The sequence below is a fragment of the Miniopterus natalensis genome, chromosome 1 (assembly GCF_054644295.1).
Source record: "Miniopterus natalensis isolate mMinNat1 chromosome 1, mMinNat1.hap1, whole genome shotgun sequence".
NCBI classification, from domain to species: Eukaryota; Metazoa; Chordata; class Mammalia; order Chiroptera; family Miniopteridae; genus Miniopterus; species Miniopterus natalensis.
The window spans coordinates 81,736,349-81,755,835 of NC_142081.1; the positions used below are offsets into that span (position 1 = coordinate 81,736,349).

Below are 19,487 nucleotides of genomic sequence, written 5' to 3' on the forward strand. Positions count from 1 at the left end.
GGTTCTGTCCTATGACTCTCCATAGTTTCTTTTGTGCTTAATAGATAACTCTTTCATAGATGCCAATAGAATATTGCAAGAGGTTGCCTCAAAATAGAATTGGAACTTTCATTAAGATACTGCATTCTGCCCAGCCAGTGTGGCTCAGTAGGTTGAGCATCGGCCCGTGTGCCAGGAGCTCACTGGTTCAATTCCCCATCAGGGCACATGCCCTGGTTGCAGGCGCAGTCTCCAGTAGGGGGCATACAGGAGGCAGCCAATCAATGTTTCTCTCTCATCAATGTTTCTCTCTCTTTCCCTCTCCCTTCCTCTTTCTGAAATCAATAAAGACATACATTTTTTTAAAAAGATAGAACTGCATTCTGTTTATTCTGAGAATGGATTGAGTTAGTAGGAATCACTATGCAAACATCATCTTTTTTGTGTAATTTTGCATAAGATTTTGAATTAATAAAAAGTGAAATATTTTAATACATTGCTGAATTTTGTCCTGAGACCAGAGGATCCATAGGAAACATGTTTTTCCTCTGTTCATAAGACATATATACATGGACATGGAACAAGTAGAAAAGGCCCTTTCCGTGAAAACTACTAAATATTTATAGCTGTTTTCATTTTGAAGCCCAATACATTTTATATAGTCAGGGCCCTGCCGCACTCCACCTTCACCAAAGGACTGTAATATGGATAGTGAAGCTACCTGCTGCAGAGCCGATGTCTTTTAGCAATGTGCTCTTTTTTCTTCTTGGGATATATTCCTGTTTTGGGTCTGTCTGTTTTATTCGTTGAAGCATTTAACAATATTTTACATTTTCTTTCAGTCTTCACTGAAAAGTACTGTACTGCTAATCACGTGGATAAACTTCCTGGCCCGAGAGACTGGGTACAGATTCTACAGGATCAAATTAAGCTGGCCAGAAGAAGGTTAAAAAGAGGCTCAGGTATGGATAAGCTACAAGAAAATAATCGCAGGAGCCCCTTACTGAATTCTCAGGCATGGCAAAGGACAGGCTTTGCTCCCGGGTGCTCTGTCGCCTGTCTTTTCAAGGAGATGCACTATATAATGTGCTGTGGTTTTGTATTTCAAAGTCTTATCCAAATGAATTTTGAAATTCACCTGAAGATTAAATAGTGAGAATATGTCAGGCCATTCGCTTTGAATAGTACAAAGGGGAAGGCTTGTTAACCTCATCTGTGGGCTTACGTGTCATGGATGAAAGTGGGTCTCTCTGTTGTGTTTTGCTTCCATTGCCTATTGATTTTTGTTTGTTTGGATCTGCCTGACATTATAAAATGTACTGTTAGTTTAAGGTCAAAAATAATAGTGATCATTTCACCTGAAACACCACATGAAATAGAAGGAGATTTTAAGTCAAATATATATTTATTTAAATTTATTTAAAATTTTTTTTTAAATCTGGGCTTGGTGATTCTGGGATTTCTTCCAGGAAAAGTGAACACTAGTTGAATTACGACTATTTATTCATTTGAAGTCTCAGCCTCCCCAGTGACAGTGAGGAGCCCCTTTGAGGTCAGTTTTTTTGCCATCATGTAAAAATAATTATCTCCAGGAGCTCACAAACCTCTAGATATTATTATTTTTTTTTAATCCTGATCAAACTTAGGACGCCTGGCCTGCTCAGAGCCTTCTGTGCTTCTGTGGCTAGAATGTGAGAGTCTGGGAGGGAGACGGACCTTATGTGCCGAGATGCCGCAGGCTTGGATGTCGTGGGGTCCATGAGAGCAGCAGTGCAGAATCACGAGGCTGTGCCACTAACAGATCCCTTTATTTATGTGGACTCACAATGAGTACTAGGCACTGTGACGGAGCCTGTGGAGGAGCACAGCTGATGGCTTCGGGGAGAGCTCCTGGCATATAGGCTGGGAAGGCAAGGTTGCATCAACAAGACACATGGGCATCAAGGGACCAAGCGGTTTTCTGCGTGAAAACCCTTACAACTCTTTTCTCTAGAAATAGCTATCAGGGCTCTAAACTGTTCAGCTATAGGCTCACCTATGTAGGCTCTACCTGAGCATCCTCTGACCTACCAATGATAGAGTTATGTAAGTAATTTACAAAGCTCTAGGTCCCAAGGTCATGTCCAAAAAAGAAAATATTTAGCTGTAGATGATTTTTTTTAAATATATATCTTTTATTGACTTCAGAGAGAGGAAGGGAGAGGGAGAGAGATAGAAACATCAATAATGAGAGAGTCATTGATTGGCTGCCTCCTGCAAGGTCCCCACTGAGGATTGAGCCCACAACCTGAGCATGTGCCCTGACCGAGACTCGAATCAAGATCTCCTGGATTATAAGTCAACACTCAACCACTGAGCCACACCAGCCGGGCTGTAGCTGATTTTTTCTTAAAAATCTTCTCGTCTTTTTTAACCTTTTGCTTTCTTTTATACTTAATGGATGCTCTTTTTATAAAGAGCAACAGACTAGTATTTTTCATTGGTAAAAAATGTATTATCAAATCAAGTAATAAGTCATAATGGGGTCAGATGATCTGGTTTTCAGGTGTTACATCTGCTCTTTACCAGCTCTGGGCCTTGGGCACGTCACCCCATCTTTCTAATCCTCAGTGTCCTTCTCATGAAGTGGACATAAAAATAAAGCCTGCCTCAGAGTTGGGAGGCTACAGACACATGTTGTACACGAATATCTTTATGTATGAAGCTAGTGTATCCTCTCTGAGGATGTCTGTGCCGTACACAGCAGTGCCTGGCGGCGGTGGAGGTCGCTGAGGAAGTCATAACCCCGTGGGCCCCTCATATCCTAGTCAGGGGGACACCAGCCTGGCTGTGCCTGGGCAGTTTCGCTTTCCCACTGCCGTCCGGGCGTAATTATTAATAATTATTAACACCTTTCACTCTCAAAGGTGTTCAGACTTGGATAAATGAGCTGGTCATCCTCTCGGGTCTCAGTGTTCACTGCCTCCTCCTTCATTACAAGTCACCGCAAGTGAACACAGCATGATACAGCAGAAAGAACAGGTCTGAATTCCTAGCTCTGAGCTGCCACTTACGAATTCCTGGGACTTTTGGACAAATTATTCACCCTCTAGCAGCCTTGCATTCTTCATTTATTTAAAGAGACTAACAGCTACTTCAGGGGTGTTTTGAGAGTTAGAGTTAGACAATGTTATTGCCCCTAACAGAGAACTGACACATAATGATGCTTAAAAAATGTCCATGGCCTCGTCCTTCCCTTTGCCCACCAGAAGCAAAACAGCTCCTTTACCCTCGCCGCTTCATAAAAACACTACCTTCTCCTTCTCCTAACCGTTGGTCAGAATTCTTCCAGAAGGGTTTGCATCCGAGGGCTCCCCACCCCAGCTCACTTGAGAATCCATTGCCCTCTGCCCTCTGCCCTCCTCCTCTGCGTGAGCTCTTGCTGGACTCACACCCGATGATCAGAGTTCGCTTTCTATTTATGTTAACACTCTGACTTGACCTCCATGTTGATTTCACTCTGCCGAATCTCATCCTTCTTAAAACTCTCTTCCCTTGGGTTCTATGACTTCATTCTCTTTGTTTCTCCTCCAAAAGTTCTGGCAATGCCTTGGTTCTCCGCTGCCTCTCCTCCGCCTGTCTCCTAACCCAGCATTCCCAAGTTTCCGTCCTTGCTGCTGCTCTCATCTAAGTCCCCCTGACTTGAACTGTCCCATCATCAGTGGCTCTCAGGTGTGCAGCCCCAGACATGGCCCTGGCCCGAGACCCTAGACTTCTTTCTCTGTGCCTCAGCTAATGAAATCTGGTCTTGCCCGCCCCAACGAAACACTTCTGCTAGCTCCCTGTCACTCCCAGAGTAAAATCTCCTTCTACCTACAACCCCCTCCCCCCTCCCCCGCCCTCAGTGTGGCAAAGGTTCTTCACAGCCCCTTCACCATCCTTAGCTCCTGCACCCTCTCCCTGTTCTGAAATATGTTTTCAAACTTTCCCTCTGCCTGGAAAACTGGGCCTCCTCCGAGCGTAGCACCAAGGTGCTTTCTCCTGGAGCCTTCATAGGCAGTGCAGCACGTTAGTCTGCCACCTGAATAGTGACCCACCTGTTTGCTCCAATGACCATGAGAGCCGTAGGAGCAGAGATGGCATCTCAGTCATGTTTCTATCCCAAGTATCTAGAACAGTGTGTGGCACAGCATGGAACCAACAAATGAACCAGCCAATCAGTCAGTGGTAAAGAACGGACAATCGTCCACAACAAAAAGGTCTTATTGTTTAGCTCGTCTAGGTCATGTGAGATCCTAGAGAATGTTCTTCATCAGTTTCTTCCTTGAGGTTCAAATACTTACCCCAAAACCACAGGGCAGCAATGTCCCTGAGCTCTGCCCTCAGGAACAAGGTCCTTAGGGTATGCCAAGGCCACTCACCTGGCCATCCCAGAGCGCCCCTTCTTCCTCCTCAAGCGCTTTCTCTTATTTCCTTCTCTGTACCCCCATCTTTCTCTCATTTCCATCTCTGCACCTCCACGTCCCAATTTCCTCTCTTCTCCCTTCCTCCCCCAAAGGTTAAGTCTTGAGTCATGGTGCCTGACCTCATTCCGGGGAGGTTAACTGAGTAACAGACCAAGATTCACTTCTGCCAGCAGAGTCTCTTATCCCTTCTCATGCTAAAGGTCTCCTGCCTCAGCCTTGAGCCACTTCACAAAGCCCCTTTAGATTTCAGGCTCCAGGAAAGGATTGGAGTGAAAAAATGCTTTGCAGTGAATGACAAGTGTTATCAAAGACAATTGCCCAGTTGTTTTATGCAGTAATGTTTAAGCACTGATACCACGTTGGGTGCTGTGTCTCTTCAATTCTATATCCCAAATCAGATTTCAAGTATGAAGGCTGAGTGGTGTGCTTGCTAGAATTAAGTTGGTCTTGCGTTGTCTAAATTCTGCCTTGGCAATCTTGACTGTTGGGTATGTGAGAACTTCCGTATATCTATTGATTTGCAGGGGAAATTGTTGACACAACCCCCCCCCCAACGAAAAAGGACACCAAATATAACATTCAGGTTTGAAAGAGATATAAAGTTTGTCATATTGAAGAGACCTAAATTTAATACTCAGCCCAAAGGAAAGTCAAAGGGCCAAATTAGCAAGAACCAGCTATCCTTTGGTTCTCCACACTCTGCCCCAACTGTACCAACTTCTAGCCTGAGGTAGGCTAGCACATTCCTCCGCTCAAGCCACAGAAGCGTGCCGGTGCCTTCCTGTTTCACAGGGGCAGGTAGGAGTAAATGGAAAACGGGAGAAATACTTGGAGCTCCTTGGGAGTTTGAGGAAAAGAGCTATAAATCCAGAATGCTGATGTTACTAATTTAGGTACTGCAGAGACAACCCAGAGAAAGGGAGGAGAGGGCTTTGTGTTACAGAATATGCGCCCCTAGCTGGAGGTGATTACAAGTCCCTAAAGGACCTGAAACATTGAAGACAAAAGGTGGGGAGACTGTGGAGTATCTACTGAGTGTATGGGGGAGGCCTCTTGTCAGAGACTCAGAAACAACCTTCCTGGCAGTAGGCCACGTGACTGAAATAGGAAGTTCTGTTTAAAGTCTGTTACCCCATACTATATATAGGGTGTCCCCCAAAAAATGTATACACAAACATTTTTATGATAGCTCAATTGATGTTTCTTTCTTTTCAGATTTAATAATTAAATCTGGAATTAATAATTATTCAAAGTGTGTATACATTTTTGGGGACACCCTGTATTTTATACATAAACACACCTTTTTTTCCCTATTTTAGATAATAAGACCAGTTATTATGAGTTCTGATCTCCATTCCTTTCCCCACTTTCCCGCCTCAACAAACATACATGCATGCAGTGGGGACTTTTTTCCACATTCCTATTTCTCTGTCCCACAAACAGACTGACCAGTGAACACATTTCTTAACCAACTCAGCATTTATATTAGTAAATCACGTGACACAGGTTCATTTCCACACGCCCATGCCTATTTCTACAGAATGGGTTCCAAACCATACACTGCTCACAACACACCCTTCCCTTCCAGGGGGAGCCTCTCAAGTGCTCAGAACATTGTGTGCCCTGCTCCATAGTTCTCATCATATTTTATTTTGGACATTTTTACTTGGACCAGTGGGTTTCAATTATCTGCCTAGATATTTGGAATCAGCACTTTGGCTCTTTTCTGCCTCTCTCGTAGGTTCTAATAGCATCTGAAAAGTGGAAGGTGCTGCCCTGGCTGGGTGGCTCATTTGGTTGGAGCATTGTCCTGTTCACCAAAAGGTTGCAGGTTTGATTCCTGGTCAGGGCACATGCCTAGGTTTCAAGTTCAATCCCTAGTTGGAGGGTAAAGGGGAGGCAACTGATTGATGTTTCTATCTCACATAGATGTTTCTTCCTTTCTCTCCCCCCCCACGTCCTCTCTCTCTAAAATCAATTTTTTTAAAAACAAAACCTACAGAACCAACCCTGACACACAGACCAGACCAGAACGACAGCACATCAGCAGTGACCTGCCAAAGAGGTTTTGTCTCCCAATTTTTTCACATCCTGCTACACTTCATTCTCCTCAAGCAACACAAGTGGGACCCCAGCAAATTGAAACTAGAGCCACTTGCATTTCCACTGGCATGCTGATAGGAACTTGGAGGCCTCTCAATAATATTGCTTGCTCGCCTGCTTTTTATCTTGATTATTTTCGGTCTAAATGATAATCCAAACAGTGTCTCATAGATATTCCACAACTTTAACCTTATTTATCATATTTGGCTCAATTCCTGGAATTAAATATAGACTCCACCTGGGCAAGCTAATCAACTCACTGTTTAAGAAAGCCCCAACTGCCCTGGCCGGTGTGCTCAGTGGTCAGAGCATCAACCCAGGTACCGAAGGGTCATGGGTTCGATTCCTGGTCAAGGGCACATACCTGGGTTGCAGGTTCGAACCCTGGCCCCAGTTGGGAGGCAGCCAATTGATGCGTCCCTCTCACATCGATGTTTCTCTTTCTCCCTCCCTCCCCCCTACTCCCTAAAAATCAGTAGAAACAATATCCTCAGGTGAGGATTAACACAACAACAACAAAAGGAAGCTCCCCCACCTCTCAAAAAAGTGCCCCATGCAGGTCTGAAAGATTGTTATATGAATCTAAACAAATTCATTTGGGGCTCTCATTACATGCAATAATTTTTTTTCTATAACTGGAATGATTCCTTTCCTGGTGTGGATTTTTATCATTTTCATTAGGTTATTTCCTCAGAGCTGAAATCACAATTTTGTGTGTGTGTTAGATCTAAGAGTAAAGCTGTCACTGCTATTAAATTTTTATTGGACTTGCTCAGTCTTTTCCAAATTTCACAATTTGACTGTCACCAGGGAAGAAAGATGGTGAGCCCATTGTTACAGACAGATGTTATAATTAAATTTAAGTAACACAGTCATGTTCTTCCTCCATGACACTGTGCCCAGTTCATGGAGCTGGCATATACCAACTTATATATTTCTGTTTATATATGTTCTGTTCTTACAAAAGCACATAATTGCATAGGCCTGCTTTTTAAAAGTAAGGATGACTTAATTACAAAGGGAAAATCAACTTATACCCAGAACTGATTTTTGTTATAACTAAATGAAAAGCAGTTGTACATGGAAAGGGGAGAAAGTTACTGAAGTATAAAAAAATGAACTAAAACTTGAAGATTGAAAAATTTAGCTCATAATGATACATGCGGTATATGTTTGGACGATTAACAGCAGAGACTAAGAGCCCCGGCATATACCTGAGTCAAATCCTTGGCAGTGTCACTTCCTAGCTAGATCACCTTAGGTAGATTTCTTAACCTCTCTGTCTCAGTTTTCTCATTTGTTAAAATGGACATCATAACAGACCTGCCTTGTGGGATTTTCTAAGAGTTGTATGATACAATGTATGTAAAGTGCTCAGTAAATGGAAAGTATCTAATAAAGGGTGGTGGCTAGCATTGCTATTATTGGTACTGCTGGAGAATTTTTAAAATCCTAGACAATGAAAGAACGATCATGTTCATCTACCTATTCAAATCCACACAAACCGATTGGAAGAAAATAATGTCTTCTAAATATAAAAACATGTTTGTTATTTTTTAAATATACAGAATAATTTTAAAAACACAACAAAATTTTAAATACCTATACTATGTCTCATTCAGAGAAACCTGTTAACATTTTAGTTTGTCCTGTATTTTGTCTATAAATTTATATACAAAATTTTACTCTAACCATATGACTTGAATGCTTTTGTTGTTAAATATTCATCTACAACATAATTTTTAGTGGTTTCTACTGTTTTCCAACCAAAATGGGTCTTGGACAGTCTGTCTCTTCTCGGCGTTCTCTCTTTGTGGTGGATTGAGCAGGTGAGCAGACAGTGGATCTTTCAGAGTCAGTGTTTAGCAGTCTGAGGACAGGATGTGAGAGCGTGGACTAGAGTGGAACTCTTTGAACCCTGATTGTGTTTAAAGCAACACCAATAAAACACAAGAACATAGGATTTGTTTGCTTCCCACCAACTGAGCATTTCAGTGAGATAGAAATGCAGCCCTCATTTGACAAGCCTCAAGTGCACACATGCAGGGCCGGGAGGTGGCTTCAGGCAGGAAACCCCTCCCACTGGGCCACTGCCCCTGGACAGGGAGCCCCGCTGAAACTGCAGGTGGCCGTAATGAAACGTTTTGACCTGTCCTGTAGCATGCTGGAGAGACAGACAAGTGCATCAGTTCTCGGAAGACAGATGGGCACCTGCTTTTATGTAATTAGTGGAAGTTTTTCTGTGACTGAAGGATCTACCTTTGGGAAACTCTTAAGGAGATTGAAACATATCCAGAGATGAGCAAAGGTTTGCATTTTAAAACAGGGATGTGACAGATCTTTTAAAGAAATGCTTATTCCTTCTGATTTTCTTTATGATGGAATTGATGCCAACTTAGATTGACAACTCCAGGATCTGAATTTCCAGTCATCTCCAAAGCAAGATTCATTCTGAAGATTTCGTAAGCCCACCTCACAGGAATGTAGACAAGCAAAACTCTACCACAGGAATGCACTGACCTCCATGCATCATATTTAAACAAGTCACCCCAAATTCTGGGTGGATATTGAAGCCTATGTAAATAAGTGACATGCACTGAAATAATCAATGATAGAATAAGCTTCATAAGATATTAAAAAAAAATAATACAGGAAAATTGATTGTATATCATCTTTAAAATATTTAAATATTGGTACTAAAATCTGTAATGTGAACTGACTGGAGCTGAAAAGGAAAAGAAAAGTGAAAGCCTGGAGATTTTAAACTGTGTGACTGTATTCAGTGAAATGGATGTGCTCCCTGAGACTAATGAGATTTGTGTTTTATGTTTGTAACCAGCAGAGGTAGCTGACGGTGATGAAAGACTGGACGGCGTCTCTCTACCACCAACAGGTAAAACACATTTACATTTTCATCACCCGCTGCAAAATACAGCCCAGGAAAATATTTGCATTGAAAATGTTTTTAGCATTAGAGATGCAGATGTGTGAGCAAAGTGCTTCCGTAACAGACCCAGACTCTAGTAATCAGAGGTGCTCAGTGCCCTATGTTCAGATTTCTCACAGTGAAGCTGAAAAGCTACATTTTCCTCACACTGTTTCACATTCTTAAAAAGCTCAGAAAAGCAAGTCCTAAAACTTTAGAGTCACAAGATTTTGCCTCCCAAAACCTTTGGGCATTAAAAAATATTTTAACATGATGATGTGACATTTCTTTTTAGAACAGGGATCACTACTTTTATGATGAAATTCATGTCCCACCTGCCCCAGAGGGCTTTGAGAGGCAGGCAGTCATCACTCTTCACACGATGGGCACCCAGTGAATGCTGTGTTTTAACTGTGTGACTGAATAAGCCAGTCCATCTGGCACGGGTGGCACATTACCAGTGTTATAACCAGGTCGCCCAAATGCAACATTTCATTGAAGCATCTGCTACAATATTAAGCCATACACATAATTCTGACCACATGATTTAATTCACAAGTGATATACTTCTGACCCTGGCCTCCTGCCTCTGCATCAGTTCATACCCGAGAGCCGGAAGGACAGGTGTCTGATCACTGTGTCATGTGGCAGACAATTTATTCCCTCAGTTGACCTCAGGACTCTTTATTGACTGCCCTCAAAAGAATACCTGAAGATTTTCTGCCTACAAAACCCAGATACCCAAAAAACTCTCTAAGTGAAAAAGTTCAACGCAGTGTTTTCTCCTCTAGATTTTGGCTCGTAAGTTTTAAATGGAAATCAGCAAATGTGAATGGAGCAGCTAGTCTGTGTAAGCAGTCTACTCGGTCATGTGCTCATTGGTAGCACTTACCCTGAGATGGCAATCAAAGCAGAGTTCACAGGTATAGGACAGATGTATGTTAGTGAACTTCAGAGCAGTGAGAAAGCTCAACCATGTAAATGATATAGTGCTTTCTGTCATTAAGTAGCTAAGCAACAGATCACTGGACAAATAAAAAAGGACCTTCTTATATCAAGGTTTACCATTTAGTCATTATATAAAAGGGATTTCTCTTCTTGTTTGACTATATTTCCACATTTATGAATCAAGAGAATTGAAATACATGATCTCTACTGTTCCTTCCCATCTGTCCTCCAAATATCAGGACAACTCCTATTAGCTGTGTGCTTATCGCCCCTGGCCCATTCCCAGTAGGCTCACAAAATACAACTGATAGTAATGAAATTGTACAGTTCAGGAGGCCCATTGGAGGAATGCCATGCTGCTCTGGTTGTGCTGTCCAAGGTTCCTCTCCCTGCAGCCCATTTGCACTGCCTACCTGTCATCTGACACAGTGGGCTTTTAAAAATTATTACTTGAAAACCATTCCCCTTTGCATTTTCCTTTGTGAAGATGGAGCAGAGAGATGTTTCAGATGAGAAAATTGAACATAGGATGGTCGAACGATTTCATGAAACTGAAAAGTATTTCAAGGAATCTGAGAACGAAGGAACATTAGAGATCATCTAGTCCCATACCTTCTTTTTATCCAGTCCTTTTATTTTACAGGTAAAAAAGCCTGAGGCCCAGAAACACTAAATGACTTTCTCAAGGTCTCACAGCTGGTTGATGGCCTGGCCAGAGCCCAGGCCTCTCGACTCCCCGCCATTACACCGAATAGCTTTCTTACACCTAAGCCAAAGCCAGCTTTTCTCTGCATGTTTCTTAAAGATCCCGAGTTGTTGGGTGTACTAATCCCTTTAGGATTCCATCTCAGTGTCTCACAGTCTCCACAATTAAAATGTCCATCGTAAGTCCCCCGAAGTCCGAAGCAGTGTCAAACCCATGGAACTCTTTCTGGAATGTTGCCTGAGGCTGTGAGGTCATAATGAAGACAGGAGTAGAACGGCCCTGCAGGTCTTTTCACTAGACTTGATGGATATTTAACACAAACTACTAAACAGCATGATAAAAAGTATATATACTCTTTACCATTTAGAAAAGGAGAAAAAGAATTCCCATATTGGTGCCCAAAATTTCCAGTAATGAAATTAAATAATCTTGATTAGAGTAGCCTGTCTCTTGATTGCCACCGAAGTAAAACCCCAGTCTGGTGGCTTCTCTGCACATAAGGCTACTACCAATCCCTCCCTCCTTGGTGCACCCCAGGGAGACCGGCCAGGAGGTGAACTTCACCTTTCTTGTACAGGAGCTTCTTCCTGGGACTTGAGGCTCACTGGCCAGACCTTCTTTGTCGCATTTATCTGATCTGGCAACAGTTGGGCCTTTTTAAAGATTTAACAACTCTTTTATTAACTTTAGGTCTTTTTTTCCTTCCAAATTCATGTAGATTGAGGAGGGTGGGGGAGAGGTGTAAATCTATGAACCAGAATCGAGCAGGTCAGGCAGTCAAATGACATTTGTTTCAGTCCATTTCATTGAAGCAAACTTCTGTGTCTAGTCTTACCAAAAATGGATACGACTTTATAGTGGAAAAACATTTTCTTTTCCCCCAACCCTGTCAGTGAGCATTTTTGAGCAGCTTCCAGGAATCAGCACTGTGTTAGGTTGTAGTGAACAAACAGGGCCCTCAGAGAGCCCCGCCCACTGTGACAGGAGGGGCAGGACACACAGCAGCCTGGTGCGGAGAGAGCTCTCTGATGATGACAAAAACCATCCAGGACTTGGGAACAATTTGTGGTGGGGGGAAAAAAGGTAGAGAGAAAGTAAAATCGTAACAGTGCTTTCTAAAATTGAATAAGGAGGCTTCTGATTTGAAATAGAGTAGTTCAGAGCTCATCTGGGCTTAGCAATCTTTGTCACCAATTGGCATTCCTTTACCTAAGTTGTAAAAATTAAGAAAAGTATAAGGAAGAAAATGTAAATTTTACTACCCAGAGACAATCTTTATTGGGTGTTTTTGCCCCAGACTTTTCTCTATATTTACTTGATTTACCCAATGGAGATCAAATATATAAAATTCTGTTTACTGAGTTATTTTTTAACCTAATAAGCATTTTCCATTTTATTGCAATTTTTCATATACTTTATGTATTTTAATAGCTGTATGGCATTCTATTTTACAAGTAAATCATATTTTATTTGGCCATTTTCTGTTACTGGACAACATATAGGTATACTCTAATAGTGACACACATTCAAGGACTTTCTTGCAAAAATAATCATTACAAATTTCTAATGGCTAAAATTGTTCACTTAGCACAACTAAAGTCTTGGCTAAAAATTTGTTATTTAAACATGAAACACAGACCCCTCAACAAGAGCATTCTTCACATACCCATCCTACCTGTAGCCATGTCATAGGAAAGTGTACACCTCTCCTTTAGAGAAGTGCCCCCTTCATTTTCTTGTCTCTGTTGTAGGTAATATATCTGACACCAGGAGAGAAAACATGGAAGACAGAGAGCCAGATTTCACTGCCTAGACTCTCATTTAGTGGCAGTGTCCATTAGCGTATGCACCTCTTCCCTTTGAATTTCCTCAAAGATCCACATTAGCATTTCCGTTTACTGCAGAGTGTGTGTTCTGTGAAGTTTACCCATCCTGTTTGAGTAGTTTCCATGTACTATCTTTGTCATCTGTGATAAGCAAGCCTCCAACTTGCTATAAGGTTGTTTTTTTTAATCCTCGCCTGAGGATATTTTTTCCATTGCTTTTCCGAGAGAGTGGAAGGGGGAGAGAAAGAAACATCGATGTGAGAGAGACACACCAATTGGTTGCCTCCTGCACGAGCCCCGACCAGGCCAGGGATTGAGCCTGCAACCGAGGTATATGCTCTTGGCCGGAATCTAACCCAGGACCCTTCAGTCCACAGGCCGACACTCTATCCACTAAGCCAAACCAGCTAGGGCGAGTATAAGATTTTTAAAAATTATTCCTAGAGTTGATTTATCACCCTTAAGTCCAATGTCTTGATCCAGTTAGTTCATTGTCCATTAAAAAGCAGCAGCTTTCTTTCCCTGTTTTTTTCCCGTAACCTCAATGTGAATATGTGGAGCTTTGAAGCATATTTATTTAACATAAGTTGCTTAGATGCTGTAAAAGGGAGAATGGCACTTCCCAGTACTGAGGGAACAGTTGTTAAGGCCAAACTTAATTAGACCTTCGTCAGCTTAAAAGATAAAAAAGATATTTTGGGAGACAGGATAGCCATGCTCTGTTAAATGAAATCATTTGTGACATCACTTCCCCCAAAATAACCATTTGTAACTGAATAAGGGCAAATGATATATGAATTCTTAGGAAAGAAAAACGTTTCAGGAGGTTTTGTCGACACAGTGACAAAATAACTCATTGAAAGGTGAGAAAGTCAAAGTAAGCAGTTATCTACGTGATACCTACCAACTATTTTGAGAGATGGTTTTAGCTGAGTGAATGGTTCAGTGTTTTGGCAACCAGCAACACATGTATTTCATTAATGTTATGTATTTTATTTGCTTCCTAGTACACTTACACTCCACTTTATATAAATCCAACAAACGAAAATCTGGATTCATTTTAGAGATACCATGCCATGTGGTTATTTGTTTTACAGAAATATTTAGGTCTGGATTTCTTTCTCTCATAAGATGGTGAATTTAAAATACCATTTTGTTAAGAAACACCGCATTTACACTTCATTTATTGCATAAAGCAAATTACCTTGAATCTTTGGCACTTGACCCAAAGGCCAAAACTTGGCTTGAAAGAAATGTGGACTAGAAGCACCAAACCCCAGGGGAAAAAATTGCTGTGCTACTGTTTAACACATTTTGGTAGCACTTATTTTATCAAGTGAGAGTGTTAGACCTCAGAGTTACTGTACACACGTCCCTTAGTCCCACCCCCTCGTTTTGCAGGTGAGGCAGCTGAGGAGTGAGGGTCATGGTTGCCCAGGGCAGGTATCCCATCAGTGGCCTGGCCAGGCTTAGCACCTAAATGCCTTACTCCCCTGTCCAAGGTACTTGTGCCACATCACACTGAACAGCTAAGCCTGAGTGAGGAGGGGAGCTCTGGGATGAATCAGTTTTCTATTGAAGCCCAGCTCATTAACCAACGGTGACAGGAAGCTGGTGCTAGGTGTGGCTTGTGGCATCCATCCAACTGCTAGACAGCTACATCTCATGTATGTGTGTCTTTTGTTTGTCTTTTTGAAGCTCCCCAGGAAGGTTCAGAGTGGTTGTTTCCATCACACCCTTAGCCTTTTACGTTGGAGGCCTGCTAGTAACCCCTCCCCTTAACCAGCCCCTCTGCTTGCCACGTGTCTGGTGAGATACTGTGAACCAGGGCTTGTGTTTTTCTGCAACATACATTTTCAAACCGTTCTGCTGCCTCTCAGAAGAAAATATTTCTCAAGGGAATTGAAAAGATTAATTAGTGACCTTTCAACTTTATTACAATACGATGACTGTGTTGCTAATAGAGGTAGAAACTTTCATCTTCCCACTGTGGCATCTGTTAAATACACACTATGAACGTTCAGAGCACGTCCTTCCAAGACTGGGCGACAGCTTGGAGTGTTCACCCCTTGAGGAGCAGGGGACTGTTCAGCTCATGAGTATGTGCAATGGATCCCCAAATTGGAAGTACATATCATACAACTGCAAGAGTGAAATCATATTTTGTAAATTCAAATTGTATTTGTGTTTACTTACTGTGACTACTGTTCAGACTTTATTCAGAAATCCTTTCTATAGGCTTTCTTAGCAAAAACAAATTATTCCGTATCTATGAATAATGTCTCAATCTTCTGTATATATGTTTTATTAATATGTAAATATTTAGATTTTTTAAAATTACTATGTTCTTTTAAAAAATTCTACACAAGACTAGTTGTGAAAATGGTGTATGACATCGTGTTGTGATATCCATCCCCAAGATGCTCTTTATGTCCATTCTGGAAGAATACAATAAATTACTTTAATTGAAAGTGCCTGTTTCGTGCCCGTGTGCCAGTCCTCCCGTGATTATGAAGAGGAGTCAGTGCTAGTCATTAATAAAAGGTATTTATTAATACTCTGGTGATCTTACCCAAGAAGTTTTATCTCCTTCTGAAGGAGATAAATTTTTAATAATAAACTAGATTGCTACCAGAGAGAGCATCTTCAAACGTGGAAAGTCACAGGCTCTGCCTGGCAGCTCGATCAATGGCTGCAGCAAGTCCCCCAGTAACACTTAAGCATTAAGCACTGATATGCTTGAAGCCTAATTTTACATGAATGAGGTAGCTTTATAATCTTCACTTAAAAGGTTAAGCCCTGCTTCTATGGAAACAACACATCAGAAGGACAAATCAATCTTCTCTAATGCAGAGTGGCTGTTAAAACCTGATTGCTTTATTCTCCTCTCTGAACACAGGAGGGCGCTACTCCCTGGGTACCTGCTCCTCCTACATCCACAGGCTTTCCCAGCCCCCCAGCTTAGAGCACCCCCAGGCTGCCGGGAGTGGGGGAGGTGGGAGGTGGGGAGGAACAGCTACCTAAGCAAACGGCTGAATTGCAGAAGAGGAGGCAACAGCGTGACTTGCTTGCAAAAATAGAAAATCTGAACTACAGCGTCTTTCACGTACCTGCACCTGTGGAAGCTGGGAGCCTGGCACGAGCCTGCCCTTCCCACCACAGTGCCTCCCAGGCTTCATGTGGTCCTTTGTGCCATGAAATCATTTGTTATGTGGCCCAAGGCACCTGGGATGCCCTTGCTCCCACACGCTGGTGAGGATCTGTGTATGTCGCCTGGCTGAGAGCCCTAACGAGCTCTCTCATCCAGCATGAGGGGACCCAGTTCCACCACAGGAGGCTCCACCAGACAGGTGTTCTCGTGGAGTAACAGCTCACACACCTGCCTCGTTCACCTCCCGGTCCTTACCAGGGCTGGGATGCAAGAGAAGGCAGTGAAAGCCAGGCATGGCTGGGGAGGTTGGCATGGACCCAACCACGCCAACCATTCCAAGAAGCTGGGAAGTTATGGGGGACCCTGGAAAATCCTAAGAGGTTTAATTGGATTCACAGGCTGTATTGCTCCATCTGGCCGAAGTATGGAAGGAGAGGGGCAAGCCTAAGCAAGGAGGCCCTAAGCTGTTGGAATAGCTAGGAAATAGATCAAGAGGACCCAGGAGGAAAAATCCTCAAATGCCCAAGCAAAAGAAAGACCCAGTAGGACTTGGTGGCAGGCCATCTTAGGGTGGATGAGGGGAGTGTAGCTTCAGGGAAGGAGGAGGAAGTACTGGAGCTGACACAGGTCGCTAACACCAGGGTGCTATTTGGCTAAGACTGGGAACACTGGGAGGAGCGATTTGGAGGATGACACATGAGTTCAGGGTCAGATGTTACTCCATTCGTTCACTCAACAAGCATTTGCTGAACACCCAGGGTGTGCATGGCACTATGCTGGGGGCTGGGTACAGCAGTCAGAGCTCATTCTGACTATCACTCATGGCTGTGCCTGGGGAAACACCATCATATAAGGCACGTTGTGTTCCTGAATAGCAATGGGAATTTAAACTTGGTAGCTTTGCCCCAAACTAGAGGCAATAAAGATGTCAAGCACTATTCATTCATATAATTCAAGTCTCAACTAAATTTCATCATCACAGGGATTTGTGACTATCACCTCACAAGTAACCAGCAGTCTCCACCATCCAGTCACAGTGTCCCTTGCCACTCTGAAATTGTCGTGCTACTTCTGTGTTTTTTATCATCCATTTTTCCTCTGGAATCTAAGCCTCGTGATGTCAAGGATCTTATCTGTAAGGCCATTAAGATTTCAGGCCCTGGTGAAAACACATTTTCAGGACTCCCCCCTCCCTCTTCCCCAGCAGGAGTGGGCTGGGACAGATGAGCAGCACTAGTTCCTACACACCTCCCTTCTTCCCTCCCTTGGTCTTCGACCATGTGTACTTCCTTTGTCCCTACATCACCACTCTTCATAAATGGTGGTGAAATTGTGTCAGTAGATCCACCAGAGAGATGCTGGGTGTGCTCCATGAGAATTTGATAACTAACGATTTCAAGCAACACTTGGAAATGACAAATCAATGCCTCATTATGTAACCTCAAAAGTATGAAACTGATAGTGCCCCATAAAATAGATATAAATTATATGTATATGTGTATTTATTAGTTATTTATGTCCATTTTGTTATCAGTGAAATTGAAAGGATGTAAAAGAGTACATGAAAAAGCCAAAGAATGATCTAGGTATGGAGCCTGGTGGGAAACCCCACAGTGTGATGTTCCAGACACACATACCCAAGGGCTCTTTTAATGGGGCAGGGGGGCTGCCAGTTTTTTTTATCTGTTAATGCTGAGAAATTGGAGGATATTTTAAACCTAAACTTTGAAATTAAGTGAGTTTAAATGATTCCTTTAAAATACTTTCCAAATATGAAGTTGCTGCAAGTGTGTTCAATGGGGGAGCCAGTCAGAAACCAGCTCTCTTGACTCCCAGTTGAGCCTGCTCTCCACCATGATGCCAGGCAGATTGAAAATGTGGGGGGCAATGTAAATATGGACAGAAAAATCAATTTTATAAAGGAAATCGAGCCTCCTAAATTGGTTCAATGAAGTGGGGGACCAATTGCACATTCTGGTAGAAAAACTACTTTCTGGTGTACTCTAGCAAGGGAGAAAGGGAATACATTATAATAAGTGGCACTTACTCTGTATATTACTGAATTAAGCATCCTCCAAAAGTGATGTATTTCTAACCAACGGATAGGGAAAGTCAGAAGTGACTCAATTAACAACCCCGACACTAACCCCACCACCATCTTGTGATGGACACAGTAACATTGCACTGTCCTTAGGAGAAATGTTTCACTGGTGTGAAGCAATGCCACCTTCCTCCACTCCTACCCGTCACCGACACTCCCTCTAACATGGACTTACATCGTTAAGATTGTGTTTGTTTCCATGGTTTGTGTCATGTACTTGTTGAAGTGTGTTTGTCCTACCCACCTCCATGTTGCTGATTCCTGGAAGCAATAACCGCAGCTCGTCTTTCCCTTACTTTGTCCCAGTGGGACTGGCTCACCACTTATGGTGGAGTGGCTGTATTTTATTTTATTTTTATTTTTTTAATATATCTTTATTGATTTCAGAGAGAAAAAGGAAGAGGGAGAGGAAGAGTTGAAACATCAATGATGAGAGAGTCTGATCAGCTACCTCCTACGTGCCCCCGACTGGGGATTGAGCCTGCAACCAGGACATGTACCCTGACTGGGAATCGAACTGCAATCTACTGGATCCTAGGTAGATGCTCAACCGCTGAGCCATGCCCAGCTGGGCAGAGTGGGCGTATTTTAAATGTCAGACTGACTCCTGGACACTGGCTGCTGACCACACTAAAAGGAACAAAAATGCACCTTGATTATGCCTAGGCTTGCATTACAGCTTTAGAAAATGAACAAAACTCTCAAAGACCAAGAATGACTTTTAATTAGAAAATAGTAATTTATGAGGTGAGAAGGAGGAGGTGGTAGAAGTTGAATCAAATTAGTCTGAAATCATTTGAACGACTGAGTTCAGAAGAAAAGCCAGAATATATAAAGAACTTTTACAACTCAGAAACAAACAAATGGCCTGGCTGGTGTGGCTCAGTTGGTTGGAGCATTGTCCAGTGCTCAGAAGGTCAAGGTTCTATTCCCGGTAAGGGCACATACCTAGGTTGCAGGTTTGATCCCTTCAGGGTGTGTACAGGAGGCAATCAATCAATGGATGTATCTCTTTCACATCGATGTTTCTCTCTCTTCCTCCCTCTCTAAAATCAATTAAAAAAAAAAACCCCAACAACTTAAAAGTGGGCAAGCCCTGGCCTTGTGTGGCTTAGTTGGTTGGAGCGTTGTCCTATACACCAAAAGGTCAGAGTTTCGACTCCCAGTCAGGGCGCATACCTGAGTTTCGGGTTTGATCCCTGGTCAGAGTGCTCAGAGTGCATACCAGAGGCAACAGATGGATGTTTCACTCTCTCTGTCCTCTCTCTAATATCTTTTTTTTTTTAAGTTAGATGCTTTAAA

The 19,487-nt window shown here is 42.5% G+C and overlaps 1 protein-coding gene across 3 annotated transcripts in view; it reads left to right on the forward strand.

Annotated features, from left to right (window-relative positions):
- BEND7 (BEN domain containing 7) overlaps nucleotides 1–14,473 on the forward strand; it is a 78,160-nt gene extending 63,687 nt beyond the window's left edge. The window contains exons 7-9 of one of the 3 annotated variants that reach the window (XM_087823586.1): nucleotides 822–941; nucleotides 9,367–9,420; nucleotides 10,365–14,473. In XM_087823586.1, the coding sequence (XP_087679712.1) occupies nucleotides 822–941; nucleotides 9,367–9,420; nucleotides 10,365–10,438 (248 nt within the window). In that variant the 3' untranslated portion in view covers nucleotides 10,439–14,473. Of the gene's footprint in view, nucleotides 1–821; nucleotides 942–9,366 lie in introns of all 3 variants that reach the window. The other 2 variants (XM_087823581.1, XM_087823582.1) reach the window with 2 other exon arrangements.
- Nucleotides 14,474–19,487: the final 5,014 nt, after the last annotated feature.